The sequence below is a fragment of the Rhinoderma darwinii genome, chromosome 11 (genome assembly GCF_050947455.1).
Source record: "Rhinoderma darwinii isolate aRhiDar2 chromosome 11, aRhiDar2.hap1, whole genome shotgun sequence".
Classification (NCBI taxonomy): domain Eukaryota; kingdom Metazoa; phylum Chordata; class Amphibia; order Anura; family Rhinodermatidae; genus Rhinoderma; species Rhinoderma darwinii.
In genome coordinates this window covers 2113084-2129699 of record NC_134697.1, presented here as the reverse complement: position 1 = coordinate 2129699, position 16616 = coordinate 2113084, and the positions used below count along the sequence as shown (strand labels likewise).

The 16616-nt window shown below is 47.4% G+C and overlaps 1 protein-coding gene across 1 annotated transcript in view; it reads left to right on the top strand.

Annotated features, from left to right (window-relative positions):
• CCDC172 (coiled-coil domain containing 172) overlaps window positions 1–16616 on the top strand; it is a 52440-nt gene that overhangs the window by 19343 nt on the left and 16481 nt on the right. Inside the window, exons 4-6 of the mRNA XM_075842739.1 lie at window positions 12121–12286; window positions 15057–15158; window positions 15247–15349. Of these exons, the coding sequence (XP_075698854.1) occupies window positions 12121–12286; window positions 15057–15158; window positions 15247–15349 (371 nt within the window). The remainder of the gene's footprint in view (window positions 1–12120; window positions 12287–15056; window positions 15159–15246; window positions 15350–16616) is intronic.

Sequence of the window (16616 nt, the reverse complement as noted above, 5' to 3'; positions counted from 1 at the left end):
AGGTGATATCAGAGGAGGGTCCTGTGTAACATGTAACTTGTCCTGTGCAGGTGATATCAGAGAAGGGTCCTGTGTAACATGTAACTTGTGCTGTGCAGGTGATATCAGAGAAGGGTCCTGTGTAACATGTAACTTGTGCTGTGCAGGTGATATCAGAGAAGGGTCCTGTGTAACATGTAACTTGTGCTGTGCAGGTGATATCAGAGAAGGGTCCTGTGTAACATGTAACTTGTCCTGTGCAGGTGATATCAGAGAAGGGTCCTGTGTAACATGTAACTTGTCCTGTGCAGGTGATATCAGAGGAGGGTCCTGTGTAACATGTAACTTGTGCTGTGCAGGTGATATCAGAGGAGGGTCCTGTGTAACATGTAACTTGTGCTGTGCAGGTGATATCAGAGAAGGGGTCCTGTGTAACATGTAACTTGTCCTGTGCAGGTGATATCAGAGAAGGGTCCTGTGTAACATGTAACTTGTGCTGTGCAGGTGATATCAGAGAAGGGGTCCTGTGTAACATGTAACTTGTCCTGTGCAGGTGATATCAGAGAAGGGTCCTGTGTAACATGTAACTTGTCCTGTGCAGGTGATATCAGAGGAGGGTCCTGTGTAACATGTAACTTGTGCTGTGCAGGTGATATCAGAGGAGGGTCCTGTGTAACATGTAACTTGTGCTGTGCAGGTGATATCAGAGAAGGGTCCTGTGTAACATGTAACTTGTGCTGTGCAGGTGATATCAGAGAATGGTCCTGTGTAACATGTAACTTGTCCTGTGCAGGTGATATCAGAGGAGGGTCCTGTGTAACATGTAACTTGTGCTGTGCGGGTGATAGAGGAGGGTCCTGTGTAACATGTAACTTGTGCTGTGCAGGTGATATCAGAGAAGGGTCCTGTGTAACATGTAACTTGTGCTGTGCAGGTGATATCAGAGGAGGGTCCTGTGTAACATGTAACTTGTGCTGTGCAGGTGATATCAGAGGAGGGTCCTGTGTGACATGTAACTTGTGCTGTGCAGGTGATATCAGAGAAGGGTCCTGTGTAACATGTAACTTGTGCTGTGCAGGTGATATCAGAGGAGGGTCCTGTGTAACATGTAACTTGTCCTGTGCAGGTGATATCAGAGGAGGGTCCTGTGTAACATGTAACTTGTGCTGTGCAGGTGATATCAGAGAAGGATCCTGTGTAACATGTAACTTGTGCTGTGCAGGTGATATCAGAGAAGGGTCCTGTGTAACATGTAACTTGTCCTGTGCAGGTGATATCAGAGAAGGGTCCTGTGTAACATGTAACTTGTCCTGTGCAGGTGATATCAGAGAAGGGTCCTGTGTAACATGTAACTTGTGCTGTGCAGGTGATATCAGAGGAGGGTCCTGTGTAACATGTAACTTGTGCTGTGCAGGTGATATCAGAGGAGGGTCCTGTGTAACATGTAACTTGTCCTGTGCAGGTGATATCAGAGAAGGGTCCTGTGTAACATGTAACTTGTCCTGTGCAGGTGATATCAGAGAAGGGTCCTGTGTAACATGTAACTTGTGCTGTGCAGGTGATATCAGAGGAGGGTCCTGTGTAACATGTAACTTGTGCTGTGCAGGTGATATCAGAGAAGGGTCCTGTGTAACATGTAACTTGTGCTGTGCAGGTGATATCAGAGAAGGGTCCTGTGTAACATGTAACTTGTGCTGTGCAGGTGATATCAGAGGAGGGTCCTGTGTAACATGTAACTTGTGCTGTGCAGGTGATATCAGAGGAGGGTCCTGTGTGACATGTAACTTGTCCTGTGCAGGTGATATCAGAGAAGGGTCCTGTGTAACATGTAACTTGTGCTGTGCAGGTGATATCAGAGAAGGGTCCTGTGTGACATGTAACTTGTGCTGTGCAGGTGATATCAGAGGAGGGTCCTGTGTAACTTGTCCTTTGCAGGTGATATCAGAGAAGGGTCCTGTGTAACATGTAACTTGTGCTGTGCAGGTGATATCAGAGAAGGGTCCTGTGTAACATGTAACTTGTGCTGTGCAGGTGATATCAGAGGAGGGTCCTGTGTAACATGTAACTTGTGCTGTGCAGGTGATATCAGAGAAGGGTCCTGTGTAACATGTAACTTGTCCTGAGCAGGTGATATCAGAGAAGGGTCCTGTGTAACATGTAACTTGTGCTGTGCAGGTGATATCAGAGGAGGGTCCTGTGTAACATGTAACTTGTGCTGTGCAGGTGATATCAGAGAAGGGTCCTGTGTAACATGTAACTTGTCCTGTGCAGGTGATATCAGAGGAGGGTCCTGTGTAACATGTAACTTGTGCTGTGCAGGTGATATCAGAGGAGGGTCCTGTGTAACATGTAACTTGTGCTGTGCAGGTGATATCAGAGGAGGGTCCTGTGTAACATGTAACTTGTGCTGTGCAGGTGATATCAGAGGAGGGTCCTGTGTAACATGTAACTTGTGCTGTGCAGGTGATATCAGAGAAGGGTCCTGTGTAACATGTAACTTGTGCTGTGCAGGTGATATCAGAGGAGGGTCCTGTGTGACATGTAACTTGTCCAGTGCAGGTGATATCAGAGGAGGGTCCTGTGTAACATCTAACTTTTGCTGTGCAGGTGATATCAGAGGAGGGTCCTGTGTAACATGTAATTTGTGCTGTGCAGGTGATATCAGAGGAGGGTCCTGTGTAACATGTAACTTGTGCTGTGCAGGTGATATCAGAGAAGGGTCCTGTGTAACATGTAACTTGTGCTGTGCAGGTGATCTCAGTGGAGGGTCCTGTGTAACATGTAACTTGTGCTGTACAGGTGATATCAGAGGAGGGTCCTTTGTAACATGTAACTTGTGCTGTGCAGGTGATATCAGAGAAGGGTCCTGTGTAACATGTAACTTGTGCTGTGCAGGTGATATCAGAGAAGGGTCCTGTGTAACATGTAACTTGTCCTGTGCAGGTGATATCAGAGGAGGGTCCTGTGTAACATGTAACTTGTGCTGTGCAGGTGATATCAGAGAAGGGTCCTGTGTAACATGTAACTTGTCCTGTGCAGGTGATCTCAGAGAAGGGTCCTGTGTGACATGTAACTTGTCCTGTGCAGGTGATCTCAGAGGAGGGTCCTGTGTAACATGTAACTTGTGCTGTGCAGGTGATATCAGAGAAGGGTCCTGTGTAACATGTAACTTGTGCTGTGCAGGTGATATCAGAGGAGGGTCCTGTGTAACATGTAACTTGTGCTGTGCAGGTGATATCAGAGAAGGGTCCTGTGTAACATGTAACTTGTGCTGTGCAGGTGATATCAGAGAAGGGTCCTGTGTAACATGTAACTTGTGCTGTGCAGGTGATATCAGAGAAGGGTCCTGTGTAACATGTAACTTGTGCTGTGCAGGTGATATCAGAGAAGGGTCCTGTGTAACATGTAACTTGTGCTGTGCAGGTGATATCAGAGAAGGGTCCTGTGTAACATGTAACTTGTGCTGTGCAGGTGATATCAGAGAAGGGTCCTGTGTAACATGTAACTTGTGCTGTGCAGGTGATATCAGAGAAGGGTCCTGTGTAACATGTAACTTGTGCTGTGCAGGTGATATCAGAGAAGGGTCCTGTGTAACATGTAACTTGTGCTGTGCAGGTGATATCAGAGAAGGGTCCTGTGTAACATGTAACTTGTGCTGTGCAGGTGATATCAGAGAAGGGTCCTGTGTAACATGTAACTTGTGCTGTGCAGGTGATATCAGAGAAGGGTCCTGTGTAACATGTAACTTGTGCTGTGCAGGTGATATCAGAGAAGGGTCCTGTGTAACATGTAACTTGTGCTGTGCAGGTGATATCAGAGAAGGGTCCTGTGTAACATGTAACTTGTGCTGTGCAGGTGATATCAGAGAAGGGTCCTGTGTAACATGTAACTTGTGCTGTGCAGGTGATATCAGAGAAGGGTCCTGTGTAACATGTAACTTGTGCTGTGCAGGTGATATCAGAGAAGGGCCCTGTGTAACATGTAACTTGTGCTGTGCAGGTGATATCAGAGAAGGGTCCTGTGTAACATGTAACTTGTGCTGTGCAGGTGATATCAGAGGAGGGTCCTGTGTAACATGTAACTTGTGCTGTGCAGGTGATATCAGAGAAGGGTCCTGTGTAACATGTAACTTGTCCTGTGCAGGTGATATCAGAGAAGGGTCCTGTGTAACATGTAACTTGTGCTGTGCAGGTGATATCCGAGAAGGGTCCTGTGTAACATGTAACTTGTGCTGTGCAGGTGATATCAGAGAAGGGTCCTGTGTAACATGTAACTTGTCCTGTGCAGGTGATATCAGAGAAGGGTCCTGTGTAACATGTAACTTGTGCTGTGCAGGTGATATCAGAGAAGGGTCCTGTGTAACATGTAACTTGTGCTGTGCAGGTGATATCAGAGGAGGGTCCTGTGTAACATGTAACTTGTGCTGTGCAGGTGATATCAGAGAAGGGTCCTGTGTAACATGTAACTTGTGCTGTGCAGGTGATATCAGAGGAGGGTCCTGTGTGACATGTAACTTGTCCTGTGCAGGTGATATCAGAGAAGGGTCCTGTGTAACATGTAACTTGTGCTGTGCAGGTGATATCAGAGAAGGGTCCTGTGTGACATGTAACTTGTGCTGTGCAGGTGATATCAGAGGAGGGTCCTGTGTAACTTGTCCTTTGCAGGTGATATCAGAGGAGGGTCCTGTGTAACTTGTCCTTTGCAGGTGATATCAGAGGAGGGTCCTGTGTAACATGTAACTTGTGCTGTGCAGGTGATATCAGAGGAGGGTCCTGTGTAACATGTAACTTGTGCTGTGCAGGTGATATCAGAGGAGGGTCCTTTGTAACTTGTAACTTGTGCTGTGCAGGTGATATCAGAGGAGGGTCCTGTGTAACATGTAACTTGTGCTGTGCAGGTGATATCAGAGGAGGGTCCTGTGTAACATGTAACTTGTCCTCTGCAGGTGATATCAGAGAAGGGTCCTGTGTAACATGTAACTTGTCCTGTGCAGGTGATATCAGAGAAGGGTCCTGTGTAACATGTAACTTGTGCTGTGCAGGTGATATCAGAGAAGGGTCCTGTGTAACATGTAACTTGTGCTGTGCAGGTGATATCAGAGAAGGGTCCTGTGTAACATGTAACTTGTGCTGTGCAGGTGATATCAGAGAAGGGTCCTGTGTAACATGTAACTTGTGCTGTGCAGGTGATATCAGAGAAGGGTCCTGTGTAACATGTAACTTGTGCTGTGCAGGTGATATCAGAGGAGGGTCCTGTGTAACATGTAACTTGTGCTGTGCAGGTGATATCAGAGAAGGGTCCTGTGTAACATGTAACTTGTCCTGTGCAGGTGATATCAGAGGAGGGTCCTGTGTAACATGTAACTTGTGCTGTGCAGGTGATATCAGAGGAGGGTCCTGTGTAACATGTAACTTGTCCTGTGCAGGTGATATCAGAGAAGGGTCCTGTGTAACATGTAACTTGTGCTGTGCAGGTGATATCAGAGAAGGGTCCTGTGTAACATGTAACTTGTGCTGTGCAGGTGATATCAGAGGAGGGTCCTGTGTAACATGTAACTTGTCCTGTGCAGGTGATATCAGAGGAGGGTCCTGTGTAACATGTAACTTGTGCTGTGCAGGTGATATCAGAGAAGGGTCCTGTGTAACATGTAACTTGTCCTGTGCAGGTGATATCAGAGAAGGGTCCTGTGTAACATGTAACTTGTGCTGTGCAGGTGATATCAGAGGAGGGTCCTGTGTAACATGTAACTTGTGCTGTGCAGGTGATATCAGAGAAGGGTCCTGTGTAACATGTAACTTGTCCTGTGCAGGTGATATCAGAGAAGGGTCCTGTGTAACATGTAACTTGTGCTGTGCAGGTGATATCAGAGAAGGGTCCTGTGTAACATGTAACTTGTGCTGTGCAGGTGATATCAGAGGAGGGTCCTGTGTAACATGTAACTTGTGCTGTGCAGGTGATATCAGAGAAGGGTCCTGTGTAACATGTAACTTGTGCTGTGCAGGTGATATCAGAGGAGGGTCCTGTGTGACATGTAACTTGTGCTGTGCAGGTGATATCAGAGGAGGGTCCTGTGTGACATGTAACTTGTGCTGTGCAGGTGATATCAGAGGAGGGTCCTGTGTAACATGTAACTTGTCCTGTGCAGATGATATCAGAGAAGGGTCCTGTGTGACATGTAACTTGTGCTGTGCAGGTGATATCAGAGGAGGGTCCTGTGTAACATGTAACTTGTCCTGTGCAGGTGATATCAGAGAAGGGTCCTGTGTAACATGTAACTTGTGCTGTGCAGGTGATATCAGAGAAGGGTCCTGTGTAACATGTAACTTGTGCTGTGCAGGTGATATCAGAGAAGGGTCCTGTGTAACATGTAACTTGTGCTGTGCAGGTGATATCAGAGAAGGGTCCTGTGTAACATGTAACTTGTGCTGTGCAGGTGATATCAGAGAAGGGTCCTGTGTAACATGTAACTTGTCCTGTGCAGGTGATATCAGAGAAGGGTCCTGTGTAACATGTAACTTGTCCTGTGCAGGTGATATCAGAGGAGGGGTCCTGTGTAACATGTAACTTGTCCTGTGCAGGTGATATCAGAGAAGGGTCCTGTGTAACATGTAACTTGTGCTGTGCAGGTGATATCAGAGAAGGGGTCCTGTGTAACATGTAACTTGTCCTGTGCAGGTGATATCAGAGGAGGGTCCTGTGTAACATGTAACTTGTGCTGTGCAGGTGATATCAGAGGAGGGTCCTGTGTAACATGTAACTTGTGCTGTGCAGGTGATATCAGAGAATGGTCCTGTGTAACATGTAACTTGTCCTGTGCAGGTGATATCAGAGGAGGGTCCTGTGTAACATGTAACTTGTGCTGTGCGGGTGATAGAGGAGGGTCCTGTGTAACATGTAACTTGTGCTGTGCAGGTGATATCAGAGAAGGGTCCTGTGTAACATGTAACTTGTGCTGTGCAGGTGATATCAGAGAAGGGTCCTGTGTAACATGTAACTTGTGCTGTGCAGGTGATATCAGAGAAGGGTCCTGTGTAACATGTAACTTGTGCTGTGCAGGTGATATCAGAGGAGGGTCCTGTGTAACATGTAACTTGTGCTGTGCAGGTGATATCAGAGGAGGGTCCTGTGTAACATGTAACTTGTCCTGTGCAGGTGATATCAGAGAAGGGTCCTGTGTAACATGTAACGTGTTCTGTGCAGGTGATATCAGAGGAGGGTCCTGTGTAACATGTAACTTGTGCTGTGCAGGTGATATCAGAGGAGGGGCCTGTGTAACATGTAACTTGTGCTGTGCAGGTGATATCAGAGGAGGGTCCTGTGTAACATGTAACTTGTCCTGTGCAGGTGATATCAGAGGAGGGTCCTGTGTAACATGTAACTTGTGCTGTGCAGGTGATATCAGAGGAGGGTCCTGTGTAACATGTAACTTGTGCTGTGCAGGTGATATCAGAGGAGGGTCCTGTGTAACATGTAACTTGTGCTGTGCAGGTGATATCAGAGAAGGGTCCTGTGTAACATGTAACTTGTGCTGTGCAGGTGATATCAGAGGAGGGTCCTGTGTAACATGTAACTTGTGCTGTGCAGGTGATATCAGAGAAGGGTCCTGTGTAACATGTAACTTGTGCTGTGCAGGTGATATCAGAGAAGGGTCCTGTGTAACATGTAACTTGTGCTGTGCAGGTGATATCAGAGAAGGGTCCTGTGTGACATGTAACTTGTGCTGTGCAGGTGATATCAGAGAAGGGTCCTGTGTGACATGTAACTTGTGCTGTGCAGGTGATATCAGAGGAGGGTCCTGTGTAACATGTAACTTGTGCTGTGCAGGTGATATCAGAGAAGGGTCCTGTGTAACATGTAACTTGTGCTGTGCAGGTGATATCAGAGGAGGGTCCTGTGTAACATGTAACTTGTGCTGTGCAGGTGATATCAGAGAAGGGTCCTGTGTAACATGTAACTTGTGCTGTGCAGGTGATATCAGAGGAGGGTCCTGTGTAACATGTAACTTGTCCTGTGCAGGTGATATCAGAGAAGGGTCCTGTGTAACATGTAACTTGTGCTGTGCAGGTGATATCAGAGAAGGGTCCTGTGTAACATGTAACTTGTGCTGTGCAGGTGATATCAGAGGAGGGTCCTGTGTAACATGTAACTTGTGCTGTGCAGGTGATATCAGAGGAGGGTCCTGTGTAACATGTAACTTGTGCTGTGCAGGTGATATCAGAGAAGGGTCCTGTGTAACATGTAACTTGTGCTGTGCAGGTGATATCAGAGAAGGGTCCTGTGTAACATGTAACTTGTGCTGTGCAGGTGATATCAGAGAAGGGTCCTGTGTAACATGTAACTTGTGCTGTGCAGGTGATATCAGAGAAGGGTCCTGTGTAACATGTAACTTGTGCTGTGCAGGTGATATCAGAGGAGGGTCCTGTGTAACATGTAACTTGTGCTGTGCGGGTGATATCAGAGGAGGGTCCTGTGTAACATGTAACTTGTGCTGTGCAGGTGATATCAGAGAAGGGTCCTGTGTAACATGTAACTTGTCCTGTGCAGGTGATATCAGAGAAGGGTCCTGTGTAACATGTAACTTGTGCTGTGCAGGTGATATCAGAGAAGGGTCCTGTGTAACATGTAACTTGTCCTGTGCAGGTGATATCAGAGAAGGGTCCTGTGTAACATGTAACTTGTGCTGTGCAGGTGATATCAGAGAAGGGTCCTGTGTAACATGTAACTTGTGCTGTGCAGGTGATATCAGAGAAGGGTCCTGTGTAACATGTAACTTGTGCTGTGCAGGTGATATCAGAGAAGGGTCCTGTGTAACATGTAACTTGTGCTGTGCAGGTGATATCAGAGGAGGGTCCTGTGTAACATGTAACTTGTGCTGTGCAGGTGATAGCAGAGAAGGGTCCTGTGTAACATGTAACTTGTGCTGTGCAGGTGATATCAGAGGAGGGTCCTGTGTAACATGTAACTTGTGCTGTGCAGGTGATATCAGAGGAGGGTCCTGTGTAACATGTAACTTGTCCTGTGCAGGTGATATCAGAGGAGGGTCCTGTGTAACATGTAACTTGTGCTGTGCAGGTGATATCAGAGGAGGGTCCTGTGTAACATGTAACTTGTCCTGTGCAGGTGATATCAGAGAAGGGTCCTGTGTAACATGTAACTTGTGCTGTGCGGGTGATATCAGAGGAGGGTCCTGTGTAACATGTAACTTGTCCTGTGCAGGTGATATCAGAGAAGGGTCCTGTGTAACATGTAACTTGTCCTGTGCAGGTGATATCAGAGAAGGGTCCTGTGTAACATGTAACTTGTGCTGTGCAGGTGATATCAGAGGAGGGTCCTGTGTAACATGTAACTTGTCCTGTGCAGGTGATATCAGAGGAGGGTCCTGTGTAACATGTAACTTGTGCTGTGCAGGTGATATCAGAGAAGGGTCCTGTGTAACATGTAACTTGTGCTGTGCAGGTGATATCAGAGAAGGGTCCTGTGTAACATGTAACTTGTGCTGTGCAGGTGATATCAGAGGAGGGTCCTGTGTAACATGTAACTTGTCCTGTGCAGGTGATATCAGAGGAGGGTCCTGTGTAACATGTAACTTGTGCTGTGCAGGTGATATCAGAGAAGGGTCCTGTGTAACATGTAACTTGTGCTGTGCAGGTGATATCAGAGAAGGGTCCTGTGTAACATGTAACTTGTGCTGTGCAGGTGATATCAGAGAAGGGTCCTGTGTAACATGTAACTTGGCCTGTGCAGGTGATATCAGAGGAGGGTCCTGTGTAACATGTAACTTGTGCTGTGCAGGTGATATCAGAGAAGGGTCCTGTGTAACATGTAACTGGTCCTGTGCAGGTGATATCAGAGGAGGGTCCTGTGTAACATGTAACTTGTCCTGTGCAGGTGATATCAGAGAAGGGTCCTGTGTAACATGTAACTTGTGCTGTGCAGGTGATATCAGAGAAGGGTCCTGTGTAACATGTAACTTGTGCTGTGCAGGTAATATCAGAGAAGGGTCCTGTGTAACATGTAACTTGTGCTGTGCAGGTGATATCAGAGAAGGGTCCTGTGTAACATGTAACTTGTGCTGTGCAGGTGATATCAGAGAAGGGTCCTGTGTAACATGTAACTTGTGCTGTGCAGGTGATATCAGAGGAGGGTCCTGTGTAACATGTAACTTGTCCTGTGCAGGTGATATCAGAGAAGGGTCCTGTGTAACATGTAACTTGTGCTGTGCAGGTGATATCAGAGGAGGGTCCTGTGTAACATGTAACTTGTGCTGTGCAGGTGATATCAGAGAAGGGTCCTGTGTAACATGTAACTTGTCCTGTGCAGGTGATATCAGAGGAGGGTCCTGTGTAACATGTAACTTGTCCTGTGCAGGTGATATCAGAGAAGGGTCCTGTGTAACATGTAACTTGTGCTGTGCAGGTGATATCAGAGGAGGGTCCTGTGTAACATGTAACTTGTCCTGTGCAGGTGATATCAGAGGAGGGTCCTGTGTAACATGTAACTTGTGCTGTGCAGGTGATATCAGAGAAGGGTCCTGTGTAACATGTAACTTGTGCTGTGCAGGTGATATCAGAGGAGGGTCCTGTGTAACATGTAACTTGTGCTGTGCAGGTGATATCAGAGAAGGGTCCTGTGTAACATGTAACTTGTGCTGTGCAGGTGATATCAGAGAAGGGTCCTGTGTAACATGTAACTTGTGCTGTGCAGGTGATATCAGAGGAGGGTCCTGTGTAACATGTCCTGTGCAGGTGATATCAGAGGAGGGTCCTGTGTAACATGTAACTTGTGCTGTGCAGGTGATATCAGAGGAGGGTCCTGTGTAACATGTCCTGTGCAGGTGATATCAGAGAAGGGTCCTGTGTAACATGTAACTTGTCCTGGTAAGGTTTTTTTGGATTGAAAGAGCTTTTGATGTCTGTAAATATGACCTCCTGATGCTGCAAATTCTACAAATGACCATTTTAGTCTCTTTACAATCTGTACAATGTTTTGATGTCTGTGGTGCATAATAATGTGAAACAAAATTAGGAGGTTTGTTCAATAAAATTCTCATTATCCTCCAGCGGTTGATGGTGAAGATTATAGTGACTGTCATTGGCATCGACTATTTAGGAAAATCAGCCAAAGATAAAATTTGCATAATAATTTGGAACGCGGTGTAGAGATGCGGCAGACAGGACAATGTCGCCTCCGGCACACTCTGCTCTGCTTTACTTTTCTTGTATTTGTAGAAATCCTTGGTTAGGGCTCGTGCAGCGGCCGCACCAGTGCATGCGACCGCTACTCTCCCTCCGTACAAACCCGACAGAAAACAAATTGTGGGTCGCTGCATCAGACTCCATATGTACTGCTGAGAATACCTTCATACACGTGGCACCTGACAGCGCCTGGCGCCAGTGTCATCTCGCACTGCTCTGCCATACTGGCTGCGCGCTCCGGGCTCTGCTATGTACATGACTCCAGACACTTCCCATCCATCAATAATGTAGGAGGAGTGGGCATCCATCCTGCCGCGTCCTCGATCTGCTCCAATAGAAAAATGGATCCGTCAACTCCTTTGTTTTTGACTCGGCGGTTCCCGGGTGATGGTTTGACTTGGTTAAAATTAAAAAATAAATAAAGTGGTCACTGAATAACCGGTTACAGGGGGGGGGGGGGGTTACTCTCCACAGACACCCCCTTATAAATGAGTCATTTTAGGGCACGCTGCAGATCTTAATCAGCGCGCCCCCGTTCAAATGTGGCGGATTTTTGTGGCGATGTGGATTCTGCGCTAGAAATCTGTGACCTAGTGCAGAACAACACATGCGGCTGCGCTTAACAAAACCAAAGTCTCTCGGTTTTAGGAGCAAATCCCCAGCGAATCCACGGCACAATCCACGTTTTTTAGACTTTGCTGTAAATTTGCCCGCGGTGCCGCCCGCAGCAGGACCCTCGTAACGCTGCGCTCTGAACGCAAACTTATTTTGGGAAATTGACTACATAATTTTTCTCTGCTGTAAATCCACTGAAAATGATCAGGCGGAAAGTAACTGGTGACTGGATTTGTGGTGTTATTGCCTGACAAAAATGAGACCGGACAAAGTCTACGGAAGTTTGTGCCCCCCCCATGTTCTCACGGATGATCGGTGTCATTTTTCTTAGCGAGAGGTGAAGGACGAGATCGTCTCGGAGGAGGAGAAGTTCATGGAGGAAGTTCTGGATTATAATAATAATTACGGGTTAACGGTGAACAGGAAGGAGCTGCTGAGGGAACGCGCTGAAGATGAAGGCCGGAGTCTGGAGGAGGCGGCCGCCGTGCTGGGATGTGGTGGGTGACCCCGGTGTCCCGCCATCCGTCTCTTCCTTAATATCGCACCTGTTATGGGCCTTAAGATGGTCATACACATGAGATGTTGGGGTGACCCCGATGATTTATACGGGAACGGCCGACCATCTAATATATATGACGGCATCCCGACTCGATGGCAGATGTTGGGGGAGGGCAGGGCCGGGCGTGCTGCATTATAACATCCCCAATCTTTGTGTTTGCAATGAGATGAGCTGCTGCAGGGGAGTCTGACAGCGGATTTACTACTTTTCCCTATTCTAGGGGGTCGGGAGGAATTGGTGCCGGCCGACCGCTATCTGAAATGTAAGGCGGCTACAGGGGTTGTCCAGGATTAGAAAAACACGGCTACTTACCTGCGAAAACGGCTCCACACCTGTCTGGTTGTGTCTGGTGTCACGGCTCCCATCCATTCACTTCAATTGAGCAAAGCTGCAATACTAGACACAGCCCACGGACCGGTGGGGGCGCTGTTTCTGCATAAAAGCCGTTATATCATTGTAATCCTGGACAACCTTTGTAATGAGCCGACGACTTCTAGAGATTTTCTGCTGGTGCTGGTTAAACATGTAGTGCCTGGAAAGAAACGCACACTACATACACAGTATACACACACTATATATATATACACACACTATACACACACACACACTATATATATATATACACACTATACATACACACATACACACACACACACACTATATATACACAGTATACACACAATATACATACACAGTATGCACACACAATACACACACACACACTATACATACATACACACACACACACACACACACACGCACACACTATACATACACACTAAATATACACAGTATACACACACACACACTATATATACACAGTATACACACACACACTATACATACACAGTATACACACACACACACACTATATATACACGCAGTATACACACACACACACTATATATACTCAGTATACACACACACTATACATACACAGTATACACACACACACTAAATATACACACACACACTAAATATACACACACACACACACTATACATACACAGTATACACACATATACACACAGTATACACACACACAACACACACACACTATATATACACAGTATACACACACACACTATACATACACAGTATACACACACACACACTATACATACACACACACTATACATACACAGTATACACACACACACACTAAATATACACAGTATACACACACACACACTATACATACACAGTATACACACACACACTATATACACACACAGTATACACACACACACACACACTATATATACACAGTATACACACACAACACACACACTATATATACACAGTATACACACACACACACACACACACACACTATACATACACAGTATACACACATACACACACACACTATACATACACAGTATACACACACTATACATAGTATACACACACACACTATACATACACAGTATACACACACACACACTATACATACACAGTATACACACGCACACACTATATATACACACACACACACACTATACATACACAGTATACACACACACACTATATATACACAGTATACACACACACTATACATACACAGTATACACACACTATACATACACAGTATACACACACACACTATACATACACACACACACACACACTATACATACACAGTATACACACACTATACATACACAGTATACACACACACACTATATACACACACAGTATACACACACACACACACTATATATACACAGTATACACACACACACACACACACACACACACTATACATACACAGTATACACACATACACACACACACTATACATACACAGTATACACACACTATACATAGTATACACACACACACTATACATACACAGTATACACACACACACACTATACATACACAGTATACACACGCACACACTATATATACACACACACACACTATACATACACAGTATACACACACACACACTATATATACACAGTATACACACACACTATACATACACAGTATACACACACACACTATACATACACACACACACACACACTATACATACACAGTATACATACACAGTATACACACACACACTATACATACACAGTATACACTCACACACTATACATACACAGTATACACTCGCACTCACTATATATACACACGCACACTATATATACACACACACACTATACATACACAGTATACACACAGACACACTATACATACACAGTATACACACACACACACACACTATGTATACCCACACGCACACACAAGGTCTGTAGTGTTTTTAGGGTTCCTCGGTAAGGTCTGTAGTATTTTTAGGGTTCCTCGGTAAGGTCTGTAGTATTTTTAGGGTTCCTCGGTAAGGTCTGTAGTATTTTTAGGGTTCCTCGGTAAGGTCTGTAGTATTTTTAGGGTTCCTCGGTAAGGTCTGTAGTATTTTTAGGGTTCCTCGGTAAGGTCTGTAGTATTACTGTCATAGACTTGTGAGGGGCTGATACAGAAATCACAGTATGTCCTGCAGAGTTTTTAGGGACACGGGTCCCTCCACGAGGCCGTCATATTTCCGTACACTTAGGTGTCTATTCTTGGGGTTTATTTATAAATGTTGTTTTGGTTCCTCCGATTACCCACCACTAATTCTGTAGACGCCGCCTGTTTGCCGGTTTGCGCTGCTCTATCTCTACCGTTGTTCTGCTTTTGTTTATTTTCTCCCCTAGAAATAGAAACACAAAGAGGTGAAAACATCCATCTAAACGCTCTTCATCGGCAGAGGAACGTGATCCAGAGAGAACTACGTGCGTTCCAGGAGACTCTGAGAGGTAAAGTGTCAGCGATCCCCGATCCCCCCGATCACGGAGCTCCGCTCACACCGCCAGCACAGCCTCCAGCATCTCCCTTATATCTCAGGTCTGGACAAGGAGATCAGTGCGGCCGCCGGGGTCACGAAGGGTCTGGAAGCTGAGAAACTGTCCGTCAGTGAGAAGCCTCAGCGCGATGGCGAGTGTCTGAGGTGAGGACCCCGATACCCCGACACATGTACAAATAGCAGCATTGTATGTACAGCTCCGTCAGCGCAATGTCAGAACGCGTTACCAGTCCCTGATTTAGGACATTATTGTTTGCGACGTTCCAATGGCAAATATGGGAGGTCTCAATAAGAACATTTAGGATTCTGAGAAAGCCGAGTAATGGCCTAAAGTTACAGATGTAGCCGACCTCCTTCTGCCCTCGTGCCCTTCCTCTCTCTGCCCTCGTGCCCCCTCTCTCTGCCCTCGTGCCCTTCCTCTCTCTGCCCTCGTGCCCTTCCTCTCTCTGCCCTCGTGCCCTTCCTCTCTCTGCCCTCGTGCCCTTCCTCTCTCTGCCCTCGTGCCCTTCCTCTCTCTGCCCTCGCGCCCTTCCTCTCTCTGCCCTCGCGCCCTTCCTCTCTCTGCCCTCGTGCCTTTCCTCTCTCTGCCCTCGTGCCCTTCCTCTCTCTGCCCTCGTGCCCTTCCTCTCTCTGCCCTCGTGCCCTTCCTCTCTCTGCCCTCGTGCCCTTCCTCTCTCTGCCCTCGTGCCCTTCCTCTCTCTGCCCTCGTGCCCTTCCTCTCTCTGCCCTCGTGCCCTTCCTCTCTCTGCCCTCGTGCCCTTCCTCTCTCTGCCCTCGTGCCCTTCCTCTCTCTGCCCTCGTGCCCTTCCTCTCTCTGCCCTCGTGCCCCCTCTCTCTGCCCTCGTGCCCTTCCTCTCTCTGCCCTCGTGCCCTTCCTCTCTCTGCCCTCGTGCCCTTCCTCTCTCTGCCCTCGTGCCCTTCCTCTCTCTGCCCTCGTGCCCTTCCTCTCTCTGCCCTCGTGCCCTTCCTCTCTCTGCCCTCGCGCCCTTCCTCTCTCTGCCCTCGTGCCCCCTCTCTCTGCCCTCGTGCCCCCTCTCTCTGCCCTCGTGCCCTTTCTCTCTCTGCCCTCGTGCCCTTCCTCTCTGTGCCCTCGTGCCCGTCCTCTCTCTGCCCTCGTGCCCGTCCTCTCTCTGCCCTCGTGCCCCTCCTCTCTCTGCCCTCGTGCCCCTCCTCTCTCTGCCCTCGTGCCCCTCCTCTCTCTGCCCTCGTGCCCGCCCTCTCTCTGCCCTCGTGCCCGCCCTCTCTCTGCCCTCGTGCCCGCCCTCTCTCTGCACTCGTGCCCCTCCTCTCTCTGCCCTCGTGCCCCTCCTCTCTCTGCCCTCGTGCCCCTCCTCTCTCTGCCCTCGTGCCCGCCCTCTCTCTGCCCTCGTGCCCGCCCTCTCTCTGCCCTCGTGCCCGCCCTCTCTCTGCA